This window comes from Sceloporus undulatus, chromosome 5 (genome assembly GCF_019175285.1).
Source record: "Sceloporus undulatus isolate JIND9_A2432 ecotype Alabama chromosome 5, SceUnd_v1.1, whole genome shotgun sequence".
Classification (NCBI taxonomy): domain Eukaryota; kingdom Metazoa; phylum Chordata; class Lepidosauria; order Squamata; family Phrynosomatidae; genus Sceloporus; species Sceloporus undulatus.
The window spans coordinates 21,284,032-21,300,586 of NC_056526.1; the positions used below are offsets into that span (position 1 = coordinate 21,284,032).

The window sequence follows — 16,555 nt, forward strand, 5'->3', positions numbered from 1 at the left end:
TGCACTTACACTGACCAGTGATATGTCAACTCAGGTTTTTTTGGTCAATTTTTTTTACTAAAATTTCTAGACTTACATATGAGCTTATACAGTAAAAATGTTTCCCCCCAAACTGGAAATGATCTTTCAGTCATTTCCTGGTTCAAATGGAGGGGGAGGTGCAGGCCCTGGAGATGAAAAAGTGCACATGCATACAGGGTGCTAGAGCTTGCCTGTGATCTGAAATGCTTCTCAGTCGTTGGTGACTGTGGGGTTCTACAGATTGCTTCTAAGGCCCTGATCTGGCCTCTGGAGGACGCAAAAAGAAGCCTCAAAAAGCAGCTCCTTTTTACGTCGTTCAAAGGGTACCATAGCCACGGTAGCACAGCTGTATGGCACCCTTTGGCGCTGCATCATGTGGATGCAGCACCGGAGGCACGCCATAACGAAACGGTGTGTGGTATCATGACACCCTGGGGGCAGAATCAGGGTGTCATTCATCAGGATGCTGCGCCCTGACTCTGCCCACAAGCCGGCCTTTTCAGTCCATCTGTCTTAAATAGAATACAAGATCCTCTACTTCTGAACATTCTATTTCTTCTAAACTCCTCCAGAAAGAAAGCTCTGGAGAGAGAGAACAATTTTTCTCTACCTCTCTGGATCTCTCTCTTTCTCTCTCCATTTTTTTTATATATGTGTGTAGGGACTCTCTCTGAGGATATGATATAGGAAAGCAAATATGTTGTCTTATAGTGAATTTCCTCCAAACTTCACTGTCTACAATGCTAGTGGGAATTGAGAAGTCTGCAGGCTACATGTGGTTGAGGAGGAGCTTTTGTGCAGTCCATGGGCTCACACATTCTAATACATTCAAAAACATATACAGTGGGCCCTCGCCTTACGCGGGGATCTGTTCCGGATCCCTCCATGTAAGGCAAATTCCGCCTATGCTCAAGCTCCATTGGAAACAATGGGGCTCGTGCACAGGGGGGCGTCGGCGTGCGGGGCGCAACAGGCGCACACGCCCATTCAATTGAATGGGACGCGCCACCCCTTCCGCCCAGCGTATGCTCAAGCCACGTAAAGCGCGCCCGCGTATGATGCGGGCGCGCTGTAATTAAAAACACAATTGCATCTTCAGAGGTCCCCACAGAACGTGATTCTCCAGGTTTTATCTCTTCCCTACAGCACCTTTAAAAAGGTCCTGAACAGCAAAATGTGAAAAGCGGAAGTGATCATTTTAAGAAATGGTGTCATGCAACTCATGAGGAAGAGGGACAGTAGAAATTGGGTTGGAGTAGCCCTCCAACTGTAACCCCCTTACCACTATCTCATAACCTGTGTGTGTGTGCCTGTATTCTGGGTAACTCCTCACATATCTGATTAAGAGGACAGTAGTTCATGAAAATCCATGCCAAAATAAATTTGTTAATCTTTAAGGTGCCATAGGATTCTTTGTTGGCCTTGCTGCAACAGATTAACCTGCCAACTCCTTTGGAAACAGACAACTTAAATTTCCCTTGCCACAGTTGAGTAGCTATTGCTGCAGTACACTAATATGGTTATCTGGAAAAGGAAACCACAACAGGGGCATATTTGGGTAGTTCTGTTCCTAAAACTTCCTGAAAGCCAAATGAGAAACATGCAACAACACATTTTCATTTATATAAATGAGCTCATTAGTCCAAAACTCAAAATCATAATGATTCCTGAAGTGCTTTGCAATGTATCAGGTATGAATAAAAGGCTAACTCCAACTGTTGATCCCAACCAGAGTAAACTCATTACGTGAACTACTGAATGTAAGAAGACTTATAAAAATCCCATTGGTTGGATAGCTTTACTATGATTGGGACTTGCAATTGGACCCATGTCTTGGGCCCTACACTACCCTCCAGAAATGACCACAAGGAAGAATGAGACGATGACCAAGCAGACCTCAGTGGGATTTGTGAACCAAAAGGTAACTAAAGAGACCATAAACCTACTTGAGTAGATTTCCAAGATTGAAGAGGGCTCGATTGTGCTGTGGATTTAGCTGGAGGGCCCTCCTGTAGTATTCCTTTGCCTCTGTGAGGTCTTTGGTCAATGTCCCAAGGTTGTTCAGGGCACTTGCGTGACGGGGATACAACCTGTGGAAAGAAAAAGGAAACAGACTTCTGTGCAACAAGAAAACCATCCAGGCTTTTAACATCTCTACCCTCTTCCAAACCCTAAAGAAATGGTGGTGAACCTATGGCACGAGTGCCAGAAGTGGCACTCAGAGCCTCCTCTGTGGGCACACACACCATCATTTCAGCACAGAGTTCGCCAGAGTTTGTTACTAGAAAGTCAGAGGGATATGGCACTTAGCGATATATAAGTGGGTTTTAGGTTGCAGTTTGGGCACTCAGTCTCAATCTCTAAAAAGTTTGCCATCACTGCGGGCCTAAAGCTATTCCAACTCAATTATTTCCTTACACAGAAGTACAAAGAGAATGAGACTATAGTGTCAAGAGCTACTTTATTGTTCATTGCTTGCTTTTTCTTTCTTTTTATCCCTTGAGACCACTCAGTCACCAAAGTTCTCTAGGTAGTTTGCAGGTACATTACAAAACAAATAAAGACAAAATACAATAATCTGTATCACACAAAAAATCTTAATGGCCTGTTACAGACTGCCAAATTAAAGCTGCTTTGGGTCTCTTTGGAGGTATGCTGTTTAAATGATGCATGCATCCTAAGAATCCGGAAGCTGCACCAAAGCTGCACTCCAGTGCTTAGGAATGGAGTGTGGCTTTGGCGCGACCTCCGGACTCTTAGGACCCATGCATCATTTAAAGAGCATACCTCCAAAGAGACCTGAAGCAGCTTTATTTTGGCAGTCTGTAACAAGCCAATGATAATAAAATAGTGCCTCCCCTGAGATTGAGAGCATATGGCTTGTCCAAGATCACCCAATGGGTTTCATGGCTGAGCTGGGAACTGAACCCTGGTCTCCAAATCACAGTCCAGCACTCAAACCACTACACCAACTACCTGCTCCTTATATCTTAAGTGTCATAGTCATGAGGAGTAGGGCATTAGAGTTTGGAAGTAACACATTAAAAGTAATGTCAACTACCACTTGTTATTTGAGGAATGGAGGCTGACAACATTAGTTTTAAGTGTTCTAATGACAATGAGCTAAATGTTAAGTTTTTAAAATAACAGCCAATATGTGCTCATTATTTCAAAATGTTTCCATGGCTACATTGAGGGATTTGGAGCCATTTTTTTGAATTTTTCAAAAGCATTTAAAAAAACATTTAAAGAACAAATGTGTTATCAATACACTACTAACAAGGAATGTAACATGGTAGATGTTTGTCATCACAGAACAATTACAATAAATTTTGCATCACTCCTTCTACCCAAAAGTAATGATGTTGCCTAGTTCTGTGTAAAAGATATTCCCTCTCTTCCAACTCCTGGAGCAAAGAAAATTCACAATCAGATGTCTCACACGGAAGCAAAAGCCACCTTCATTTCCACTGCTGCTCAGAATCAAGTTATGAAAGCAAAATATACCTGAAGGAGAAAGACTGGTTTCTGTTCCCTAGACTTTTCCTTTGACTAGAGCACTATTCCAAGGGATGTACTGGGGAGGGTTGGGCTTACCTGAACCAACCGAGAATCCCAATTAAGGTTCAGGATATAGCCTTCATGCTAACAAACCATTTCAGTGTTAGAAAAAGCAGAAATATCTGTTTGCATTTGATCCTGGGGGGGAGGGGGGTATTATGAAGTACAGCCTTCCAATTTGGAGTCTCGCTCACAAAACACATGCACAGGCGCACACACAACAGTATATATGTCATCAGTAATGGCAACCATCTGCAAGCAATATCTCTTTTGCTATGTATCTCATTAGGCACAAAGTCCTCTTCGCTTCACCTAATCAAGTGCCAAGTGCTGCATTATTTATGAAAGAAAGCTGAATTTCATTAAAATGCTCACTTGGGCAGCCAGATTTATTTTATTTTATTTTTAAAAAATCAATTCCTCCATATTTTCGAAATCCTAGACACTCTCACTAAGAACTGCCTTTCCTTCATAATTAGAGCAAAAGACCTGAAACAGTGCAATTCATTATATCCGCAAGGGGAGAAACTGGAAACAATACTTTAAATCAGGTTGGGTTTTGATTTCTGTACAAAAGAGAAGCCGGATGTTTCCTTGGGGCCAAATGAATTATTCAGGAGACTCCTTCAACACTGCCACTTCAATTGTCAGGATAAATTTAGGCAGCCAAGCCTTGAACTATTATAGGTATAACCAGCACAAAACTCCTGTTACCAATTAGTCTGTTCTCTCTCTTCTCCCAGACTTTACCATTGAGCTACCTCCATTATCAATGGCTATGTAATAAAGAAGTTGCTTAGGCTCCTGAAATTGTAGCTTCAACACAAAAAGAAGTCAAACAGAAGGCAGATATCTGATTTTCAGTTTTCAGAAAATAACCATTCTCCTATCAAAGGCATCTATATTTTTGGTGAATATTCTCAGGACCTGCTTCCCGTTTGATGTCGCTGTTACTTTGATGGCAGCAAGATAACTCCAAAATCAACATGGAAGGACATACAGAAATGGAAGGAGGAAGTGGTTGTCATGGAAACCAGCTATAATACAGAAAGGATGTTAATGTACTTTTTAATACAAGTGCTGGGAAACTACCTGAAATGTTCACAGCATCATCCAGAACTTGGAAATTGCTTTTTTTAAAAAGTAACTTGGCACAGTTCTATTTACAGTTCCAAGTATTTCCTCCCAAAGAGTAATTACTTCCTGATGCTGTTACCTTTCTAAAGAATAATATTTTAGTTTCCAGATTCTCAAAAATGACTAAAATAAAGATATTTGAATACTATATGCTTGTGGTATAAAGCACATTCTTCTCCTGTACACCCTGTCTTCATCTTGGCACCCACAATAGAGCACAAGGATAACACAAGCCATCACCTGACTATGCTAAAGAATCCCACAACCATAAAACTAACTGAAGGTTACAGATATACTGAAAAATGAGTGAAACGATCCCTCATTAAGCTACAGTTGCAATGCAGTGAAGTTAGGATGCCAGCCTGAAAATGGGAGGCAGCTTCTATTTCCTTGTTTGGTACAAGAGGGAATTTCAGCAGGTGTGGCATGGCACAGAACCAGGGAACAAGCAACACCTACTGAAATTCCCTGTTGAACCCAGTCATTAAAGGTACAGGGGCCTTCTCCAATTTTTGGTCTGGCAAGCCTAAGTGCAGTCATACTTTGTTTTATGGAGGGAAATGAACTGATTACCAGGGACTAGTTTTTGTTCCTATGTAAAGAGATCTTGTAGCACTAAATGAAAGAAAGAACTTGGAAACATGATCTTTCGTAGACTAAAGTCTACAGCCCGAAAGACATGGGGCCAAACAAAGTGGCTTCCAGCCACTTTGGAGGTGTGGTGTTTACATGATGCACGCCCCCAATGCGGCTAGAAGCCGCTCAGAGGCTACCAAGCCTACTATTTTGGGGTCTTGGGAACTACAGCCCAAAAAACTAATTTGTTTTAAGCTCCAAGGTTGGTTCTGCACCTTGCCCACGAACAGACCACTTTCACCTCAGTCATGCCTTCATCCTATCTCTGCTGCTTATCTCATGCAAACATGATAAGTTGAGATGAAGACCCATCAAACACAGAGATATCCCACAATCTTGTGTTATCCTGGCTCCAGATTAGGGAAAGGAAGGGTTTGGGGAAAGATTCCTTCACTGTAGCCATCATCTCCTCACTCTTATTGCCACTGCTCCTTCCCTCGACTAAAACATTTTGTTATTATTATTATTATTAACCTTTATTTATGAAGCGCTGTAAATTTACACAGTGTTGTACATGCAATCTTTTTAGTTAGACGGTTCCCTGCCCTCGGGCTTACAATCTAAAAAGACATGACACAGAAGGAGAAGGGAGTGGTGGAGGGAAAGGGTAAGAGGTCCAGCAGTTCCTCTCTACCTCCGAGGCCTGGACCAAGGCAGATGGACTGGAGGGAGGGCTTGGCTTCAAAATGGAAGGTTAATCTTCATCCAGGGAAAATACATACTCTCAAGTAGGATAATGCATATACAATACATAGCAATACAGGAAATGGTTTGATAAACAGGCACCAAAAGAATATCAGATAGTAAGTGACAATTATGCAATGCCTGGGAAGGCTTCTCTGAACAGGATGGTTTTCAACTCCGTTTTGAAGCTAGTTAAAGAAGTGATGGCTCTTGCTTGTGGGGGAAGAAGGTTCCAGGAGTGAGGGGCAGCAAGTGAAAAGGGGCGAATCCGGGATGGGGCAGAGGAAATCCTGGGCTGAGACAGGAACCCTTGACTACCAGAACAGAGGGCCCAAGTGGGAAGGTGAGGAGAAAGAAGGTCTGATAAGTAAGGAGGGGCCAGTCCATGGAGGGCTTTGAATGTCGACAGCAGGAGCTTATACTGAATGCGGAAAGGGAGAGGGAGCCAGTGAAGGGATGCCAACACAGGAGAGATGTGGTCAGAGCGGTGGGTGGAAGTGATAATGCGTGCAGCTGAATGCTGGACAGAGATTAAAGGACAGAGGTGAGAAAGAGGAAACCCAGCCAGGAGGACGTTACAGTAATCCAGTCGTGAGATCACTAGGGCATGGACCAGGATCTTGGCAGTAGAGGCGGAGAGATATGGTCGGATTTTGGCAATATTGTACAAAAAGAATCTACAAGCCTTGGCTGTGGTCTGGATCTGAGGGATACACGACAGAGAAGAGTAAAAGTTTTTGGTCCAATCTACTCAGGTGTCCCGAGAAGGAAAAGGAGAGCACAGGTTGCTGCTCCTAATTCTCTTCTCACGGCTTCTTCTAAGGATGTAGACAAGGTGAAAGGAATGACAACGAAGTGGGAAAGAAGCGGGGCTAAGGAGCTCCAGGGATTTGCATCCTGCCCCTCCCCTTGCCATGGGTTGTAAGCCTTGGCAGATGCCCAGTATTTCTGACTGCAAATGCCAGCTTGGATTTTGTGCGGGACACAATTTCAGCATTTCACCTGAACTGTCAGAAATGGTGTATCCTAATGTCAACATAATCATTTGAGCTGGGGAGGGAGAAAGGAGAGCCCATTAAATCACATTGCATTACGATAAAATACAGTTCAGCTGCCAAATATTTCACTTCTATGAAATTCTAGAATCCTCAGGAGTCACAGGGAAAGGGAGAAGTACACTTCAGCATTCACACTGAGATATAAGAGGCATTTCATGTCAGCCAAAACTAAAAATATAAGAGATTCTCGTTCAGCTAAGAAAAGTTCCCAAGAAGTGCCAAGATGTGTGCTGAAAATACAGAACAGCCTTCTTCAGGTCTTCTGGCTCCTTCACGTCAGCTCACTCCCCATTCTTTCCTGTGTATGATAAGGATTCAGAAAGGTTACACTAACATATAACCTACTGCTAGCCTTTCCCTTCCCTTTCTGGCTCGTTTTATAAAAGAAACTGCACAAGAAAAAAAACTCAAAAAGGGAAAAGCAGTTTTTGTTGTCCCCACACCCCGCCCACAGCAAAAAAAGAAAAAAAAAGCAGAATGTGCTTTCTTTCTTCTTTCCATTTAATGTTGAACAATCAGCAGAGATCTGAAAGGTACTACAGTGGACCCTTGTTATATGATGGGGTTTGGTTCCAAGATCCCCCGTGTATAACAAAATGCATGTATGCTCAAGTCCCATTAAATATGACATAGCAAAATGGTGTCCCTTATAAAAAATGGAAAATCAAGGTTTGATATTTGAAATTTATACTTTTTTGGAACATTTTCAAACCGTGTATGCTTGAATTCATGTATAAAAAAATCTGTGCATAAGAAGAGCCGACTGTACCAGGAAGAAAAGAAAGTGTTTTATGATTATTCAGATTTTTGGTCCATGTAGCCCACCACTCTCTATTGTAACTGACAGCAGCTCTCCAGGGGCTCAGGTAGGGGGTCTTTCCTATCATCTGCCATCTGATCTTTTGTTAATGTGCTGAGATGCCAGGGATTCAATGTGGGACCTTCTCCATGCAGAGCTGGTGCTCTCTCACTCAGCTTTTCATCTTTCAGTGTCCACCTGTGATTCAATCCCACACATTCACACACACAGTGACACACAGATAGCAATTATTTGGTAACAAACTAAAGAATATAGTACAGTATCATCAATTTAAATACAATTTAATGTTTTCTTGAAATTTTCAGTTGTACAATCCAGACCAGTTCCTGATAGATAACTGTTTACATGTAAGTACTTCAGAGGCCCATGGGAAGAGTGTGGGATGTTTTGTTTCTGTTTTTTAAAAAGATTTCACTACTCATTCCCCATTAGTTTTCTAATATAACTTACCAGCATTATTTGTTACTTGAACAGTAAGACATTAGCTATTAAAACACTGCTTCGGGGTTATTTCTTATGCACTTTTAAAAAACAAGTGACAGTCCCTCTAAAGCAGGGGTAGGCAACCTGCGGCCCGTGGGCCGGATGCGGCCCGGCGAGGCCTTGGGACCGGCCCCAGCCCGGTCCTGCCGCCGATTGCCGCCGGGGCCTTTGGGGGGCAATTGTCTATAGAAGCCTCAAAAACATGCATTTATATTAACATTTTTTTAAAAATCAGCAAATTTTTTCACATGTCCTCCATGTTTTTTAAAAAAGTGTCTTCCATTTGAAAATTTTGTCCTACATTTGTCCTGGTTTATTTATATATTTAATTTTTTAAAAAATTATTTAATTATTTATTTTTTGGCTTCGGCCCCCCAGTTGTCTGAGGGACAGCAACGCGGCCCCCGGCTCAAAAAGGTTGCCTACCCCTGCTCTAAAGCAAGAGTGTAGGAGTAACAAACCTTACTGGTTATACCTTTAAAATGAAATGGAATTGCCAGCCATTTTGCTTATAATTAAAAACAACAACAACAACAACAACAACAACACTATACCCTTGCTAACCTACCCTCCTCAGTTAATTTTACCCTCAAAAGTAAGTCTTTACAGGTAATCTTATTTAGAATATCTTACTTTCAAATTCTGTTGCTAGCACCCCTACCGAACAGCAGTCATGCCAAAGTTTGCATAATACTGCATGTATATCTGTCTCTGAATTGGTATGGCCTCCATGTGACACTGCAGTGGAGACAGAACTCAACACCTTGACCAGCTCCTTTAAAGATCAGATTGAAACCCATTGGATCTATTAACCTTCAGTGACATAGAAGCCATCAGCCTCCACTGGACCTAGTGTCTCTTCGGATAGCACTTTTAGTTTCTCCTCTACTCAGTCTGAAACCAAGTCACTGATGTACTCTGGAGGCCTTACAAAGACTGAATGGGTAACATCCGTCAGGGATGTTGTAGCAGTGGATTTCAGGAATAAAGGACTAGAAGACCTTTATGATTCCTTCCAGGTATACAATCCAGATGAATCAAGACGTTATGAAATGTAACACAAGTGTCTAATTCTAAGGTATGAAATAAGGGAGATCAAACAGATTGGGATTTGCAGCAGTTGGTCAGTTTAAGGCTCAGTGCTTTTCATATTGTTTCCAGCTCATGGAGACTCTAAGGCAGACCTATCATGTTTGTTTGTTTTTAAGATTTGGTCAGAGAGGGTTTGCCACTGCCTTCCTCTGTGGCTGAGAGACTGCCCAAGGTTATCCAGTGGGTTTTCACAGCCCACCAGGAATTCGAACCCTGGTCTCTTGGGCCCTCTACAGACCGGCATAAAGAGACAGCGTGGGGCCAGAGTGGAGGTGTGGCTACTACATGCTGTCTGTCCCAACTCTGCCCCTGAGCCTCCTGCCTGACCAGATGGCAGGCAGCATCACATCATGTCTTTGGCACAGCATTTACATGTACTGTGCCCAAGAAGCAGAGAACAGCCACCACCATGGCAGCTAGGGCGCCCTTCCCGTAGCACAAAAAAGAGATGCTTCTTCCAGCTTCTTTTTGCACCCCACAAAGGACAGATCTGGACCGCAGTGTGTAGTTGCGCGGCCCTGATCCAGCGAGGAAAGGGGTGGCTGTAGGCCACACCAAAGGGGCGGTCTGTTGAGCCCCTTGGAGTTCTAGTACCATATTGAAAGCACTATACCATGCTGACTCTCCTTAAGGGTCACAGTTATCATTATCTTCACACAAAGTGTTTAAAAAATCATCCCAAAGGACAATCCAAAATAGTACCTGATGCATTAGGAGCAAGAGTGGCTGCAGCCCTCATAGGTGTAGCAGTACAGAACATTTTACTTATGTTTTAAAAAAAGTGAAACAGGGGAAACACAAGCTGGCTAACGATGTTGGCACTTGAATTTCCCCCAGAAATAAATCCCAGATGGTGCCCAAGGTCACCTGCAGCCCCCCGAATGAAAAGTATGAAGAATGCAAAGCCAGAGTACAGCTTAACGAAATTTAAATGAACACAGACATTCCTGGTTTCAAATATAAATAAAAGCCTTACAGAAAAACACATGGCAAAACTTAGCAAGGAAACCTGAATTTTCCTTGCCATATTTCCCTGGGTTTAGCACTTGGAGAAGTTACTTGTTTGGACAACTCCCAGAATACCCAGCCACCATGAATGTCTACAGTCCAAATGAGTTACTTTTACAAACTGTGCATGGGTGTTATTTTAAAGTGGGAGAGGATAAATATGCTTTTTAATTGTATATTTTCAATGATTCGGTGGCTTAGCTCACAATCTTCCCCTCTCACGTGTCTTGCATGGCAGGTCAGAATTTCCTATACCATTACAAACCCTACCTTAAGTCCTGCAAGAGTGACCACAGTACTACATTTCAGTGAAGTACAGTGGTACCTCGGGATACGAAATACCCAGGTTACGAAATTTTCGGGATACGAAAAAATCCCATAGGAAAACATTGTTCCGGGTTACGAATGTTTTTTCGGGTTACGAAAAAACTTTTGGTGCTTTTTTCGGCTTTTTCGCACGGAATCGCGGCTTTTCCCCATTAGCGCCTATGGCAATTCGGCTTACGAAGGCTTTTCGGGTTACGAACGGTGCCACGGAACGAATTAATTTCGTAACCCGAGGCACCACTGTATCAACATTTCTTCAGAAATCCTATACAACTGGGAAAGGCTGAAGGCCACTGAAAAAATTCACATTATCTGGATAGGGGTGGGATGGGTGGAAAGAAGGACAGCCATTGAAAATGGCTAGACATCTGCTAGATTGAGGAAAGGAGGCTGTGACAGGATTCCAGCAGACTATCCTGTTGCAAAGACATCCATGAAAAATCTCCAGATAATTATGAATATGTATATCCCATGTTGCAGAACCAAGACCAAATGGAAATTTTATTAGCATACTGACCATGTTCTGTCTAAAAGTACTGCAATTGAAGTTATGGAAATGGTCTCAGATTGGGTGGTGATCCCCACTCATCTTTAAAGATCCATAACAGGTGCAACTCAAGATGCCAAAAATGCCATGATAAACATGAGGAAGTCCCAGATTACTTTAAATCCTGTATAAAGGACTTAAGTATGCAAGTAGGACATACATTGATATACTGCCCTTATCTAGTTTTAGGTAATCTGAAAGAAAAGGAAGGAACGTGAAATGAAAAGAGAACATATATGTACCATATATACTCGACCATAAATTGACCTTATGTATAAGCAGGTTTTGGGACAAACATTATGGTTTTTGATACAATGCATGGATAGGTCAACGGTAAACCTAGGGGCATGTAGGGTTTAAAGGACGAAGAAAAGGAAAACCATGCCAAAGACCATATAAAATTCCATCACGCATAACTATTTGTGCTCATCCTAAAGATTGGTGGATGAGACAGCAGGGGAAGGTCAGTGTTCCAGGACATATTACACTCTTGCATTTCACCAGGGGATAGTTCCTTTTTCAAAAGAGAGAGAGAGAGATCGATCAAATCAGGGGTTTTTTTTGGGGGGGGGATTTTTCTGACTAAAGTTTTAGACTTATACATGAGTGTACACAGTATATGTCATATAGAAAAAGGCCAGCCCAAAACATTTTGCTGCCTGAGAGAAAGGACAAGATTGCACCATCCATGTCCATATATGTATGTATGTATGTATGTAGAGAGAGAGAGAGAGAGAATATACATTGTGATGGTCCACTCATTACTTCAGTGTATAAATTCCCCCAGCCCAAGACTCCAGCAATTGAGAAAACTGATTATGTAAAATAGAAGGATGGCTGTGATCATAACAGCCTGTGTGTCTTCAAGTTGCCTATCAACTTGTGGCAAGGACTATTCAGAGGTGATTTTCCAGTTCCTTTCTTAGAAATATAGTACTAACCAGGAAATAGACATACTAACCAGGGCTGACTCTGTTTAGCTTCCAAGATCAGACAAGCTCTGGTGCCTTTAGAGCAGTGGTACTCAAAGCTTTTTATCCTTGGGACCTCTTTTTGCATCTAAATGCAGACATCACTCCCACCACACACACACACTCTACGTAATATATAAATAAATATAAATGAAAATATTTTGTTTATGTAGTGTGCACATTTTAACCCACATATTCACGTATCTTCATATTTTAACATTTCATAAGGAAATAATGTCATTCCAATTAGAACAGTTTTATTTGCGGAAAATCAATTCTTAAAACAACACATGTGTAAATTTTACACGTAAAAATGTTGGGGAGGAGGAGAAGAGATCAGGCCTCCAAGTTGTACCCCCCCTCCCTTGTGCAACTTCTGCCCCCCTTCCACGAGGGGTCCTGTCCCACAGTTTAAGAATCATTGCTTTAGAGTACAGTATATAGTCCTCTAGGATATTTTTTAAATGCTTGGGGAACATTTGACTGCCTAGTTCACCAAAAGCTGCTCTCATGTTTGACCAGCAGAGTACAGATGGCACAATTCCTGAGACAAGTCTAAACTAGGTTCTGTAATTTACTGTGCAAATGTTCCTTATTTGTGGGCCAAAAACGGTGGCCCTTATAGGGCTGGCAGGTATCCCTTATTATAAGAGATATTTCCCATTTCAAGGTTGTAAAGTGTTTTTATAAATAGACTGAACAAGATGCCCCCAAATCCTATATTTCGAAGTGTGAACTCTTCAGGGACAGAAATGTGTGCATCATGTAATTTATGAAAATGAACAGTATGTTAATTTTACAGAGAAACACATGGCCAAATTAACTCAAATTGTCACTTCTTTTAGTATTTAGGTAGATCACAAACTTCTCAACAGCTACTTCCTGATTGTCACTCCTGCTGCATATAATGAACTTCAACTGTTCCTTGTTTTTTGAAAACTGGCAATACTAGTTCAGGCATCTGAACAGACACAGGTTCCTCTTGCTTCATCTAACAAGACTGCAGCTTTAGAAAATCAGATTATGACCACTACAGGAAAATATTCAAAACATACCTATATTTTTCCCTTACCTTTGTTCCTAACATTTCATTCAGGAATGCCCAAGTCACTACGTAAACCTTCTCCAAGTCTGGGCAAAGAAGCAAAATTTATTTAAATCTGTAAGCCTGTATTTATTTTGTTTTGGCAATGCCCACTGTGTTTGGATTTCATCACAGCTAAAATGGAATGGTTCACACACTGGACCATTTATATAAGCAATCTTTTGCTGCTGACAGGCAACTGTAGTCAGAACTCACAGAAGCAAAAAGCAATCTCTCCATAAAGATTACATTTTATAATTGTCAAGCAACTCTATTGTACTTCTCTTCCCTCTGTTTCTCAGGGCCAAAGAAGGCACGCAGTTAATACATTACTGCATTTCATGTCTCCAGTTTATTTTCCCTTAAATAAAATGGCAGGGGAAGGGAGGATGAGGATTGGGGTTTTTGTTTGCAGAGGTCCAAAACACACTGCAGAAATAATCCAGTATGAGACAGCTTTAACTGTCCTGTCTCAGCACTAGGGAATTCTAGGAACTGTAGTTTTGTGAGACATTTTGCCTTCTCTGTCAGAGATTGCTCTGGTGCCACAATAAACTACAATTCCCAGGTTTCCCTAGCAGTGAGCCAGGACAGTTAAAGCTGTCTCTGCAGCATGTTTTGGACCAGAGAGGATTTTTAAAACCTCATCTTCCTCAGTTTCTACAGTAGGGAAGGGGAATATGTGACAGTCCAGAAATTGTTAGTCGTTAACAACCATCAGCTAAACTAGTGATTCATAAGGTCAAATTATGTTAGAGATACACTAAAGGAAAAGCGTTCAAGGAAAAAATTAGAAGCTGCAGTTATTAAGCCCTTAGGAATCTCAAGAAAAAGTAGACTAAACATTACCAGAGCATTCTGACCTTTTCACTGACTAACTGGTGCTTTCGACTAATAACAGTAACAATTTGAAATATAAGAAAAAGGTTCAACATTAATAGTTTTTATATGGTGGTCACTTAATATTTTTCTATTATGGATCAACGACTATTTCATGTTATATGAAAAGCTGGCTTGGACACAGAAGAATGAGGAATGAAAATAGGAGGAAGGAATATCAACAATCTAAGACATGCAGATGACACCATACTACTAGCAGAAAACATCACAGATCTAGAACAACTACTAAGAAAGATCAAAGGAGAAAATGCAAAAGCAAACTTACTGTTGAACATAAAGAACACAAAAATATTACCACAAAGAAGCTACACAAATTCAACCTAGCCAATGAGGAAATAGAAATAGTAAAAGAGTTCTCATACCTCGGATCAAACATTAACCAGAATGGGGACTGCAGTCAAGAATGGGGAGTGCAGTGATGAAAGAACTAGAAAAGATCCTAAAGAGCAAAGATATACAACTGAGCACAAAAGTTAGAATTGTGCAGTAAAAAAAAAAAGCAGATAGGAATAAAATCAATTCATTTGAGATGTGGTGCTGGAAAAGAGTGCTAAGGATGCTGTCAACAATCAAGAAGACAAACAAATGGATCCTAGAACAGATCAAGCTGGAAATCTCCCTGGAGGGCAAGATTATTAAATGAAGGCTATCGTACTTTGGCTACATCATGAGAAGGCACGACCCACTAGAAAAACAAACATGCTAGATGGATGAACTTTGTTAAGGAGGTCATGGGTATGAATTTGCATGACCTAAAGCAGAGCAGTGGAGGACAGAGAGCCTTGTACATATCTCACCCACAGTGTCGCCATGGGTCTAGATTGACTCAAGGGCAGTTAACAACAACAAATTTCATTGTCAGCAGCTACTGCAACCATAGGGATACAACTATTGCTACTTTTTGCTATCTGCTGTTGTATGCTGTTGCTAGGTCCATGTTCCAGAACTATTATACATGGTAAGGTGTATGTCTTCATTGGTACCAGATTGCACAGACTGAATGCTGACATCTAGACTGGCACTATGTCTTTAAACTGTTCCCTTCACTTCAGTATGCCTCTATTCCTGAACCCTAAACTGGGGTTTTCCCTTTCATAGTCAATATCCAGAGCGCCACAGGTCCCCTTTTCCTGCCCTAAAGCCACTATTAACCTCAAGAGAAGGTCTGTTGCTGGAAACCTCATTCCCAGGGAAACAACAATTTTGGAATGTGATTTTTTGCAAGGACCACAGTAGTACCAACTATGATCACATAGATGGCTATTAGAAGAAGAAATCATATATTTAACCTCATTTCTTGTTTGGCTCATATTTTGCTGCTGAAAGACTATTTGGCTATATGGAAAACAGAATGCACTGACTTATGGCCACCAGTCCATCTAGCCCAAGAGAGACTGCTCTAGATAGACATTAGCTTTCTGCGCAGAACAGTCCTACATCATGAGTTTGCTGGTTTTCTAAACCAAACAAAAACAGTAGAAAGCTAGGGATTGAAACTTGAAGCTTCTGAAAGCAAGTGGTCATACACGGTGGGGCAGGAGAATTCTGGGAGTTGTAGTCCAATGAAGTACTTTTTTCCAAGTTGTGAGCAATTACAAATTTAAAAAAATAGTAGCATGCAGTGCAAAAAGAAAACAGTGCCTGCATCTGCACTGCAGAAATAATCCAGGTTGACACCCTTTAACTACTATAGCCCAGTGCTATGGAATTCTGGAAATTGTAGTTTGTTGTGGCATCAGAGCTCTATAACAGAGAAGGCTAAATATCTCACAAAAGTAGAATTCCCACAATTCTATAGCATTGAACCATGGCAGTTAAAGTGGATTATTTCTGTTATGCAGATGCAGCCACTGTCAGGAAACAGCAATAGCAGCTTCACTTATATACCACTTCCTTCTTATCGGTAAGACTGTGTTTAAAGACATAAAGAAGAGGGCGCACACATTTTAATACGAAAGGCTCCAAGACTAGCATAGCACATTAAACATTCAGTACAGCACTACAAATTTAGTATCTTGATATTCCAGTTCTATCCCCCATATATTCATATGCATACACACCAATGATGAGCCATACATTCTTTCATCTAAGATGAATATTCTTTCAGTTCCCTGCAGCACAGTGTTTCATACAGAGCTGGCAGTGGCAAACATTTTATAGCAGCAAAGTATTTTAAAATTAACCTTATGGGATAACCTTCGCCTCCCATTAATCTACATTCTTTTG

The 16,555-nt window shown here is 41.3% G+C and overlaps 1 protein-coding gene across 7 annotated transcripts in view; it reads right to left on the reverse strand.

The window, feature by feature from the left end:
• The window catches only part of TMTC1 (transmembrane O-mannosyltransferase targeting cadherins 1), a 187,755-nt gene that overhangs the window by 42,613 nt on the left and 128,587 nt on the right, over positions 1–16,555 (reverse strand). For all 7 annotated transcript variants that reach the window (XM_042467638.1, XM_042467636.1, XM_042467635.1 and 4 more), the window contains one exon: positions 1,968–2,111. In XM_042467638.1, coding sequence (XP_042323572.1) covers positions 1,968–2,111 — 144 coding nt within the window. The remainder of the gene's footprint in view (positions 1–1,967; positions 2,112–16,555) is intronic.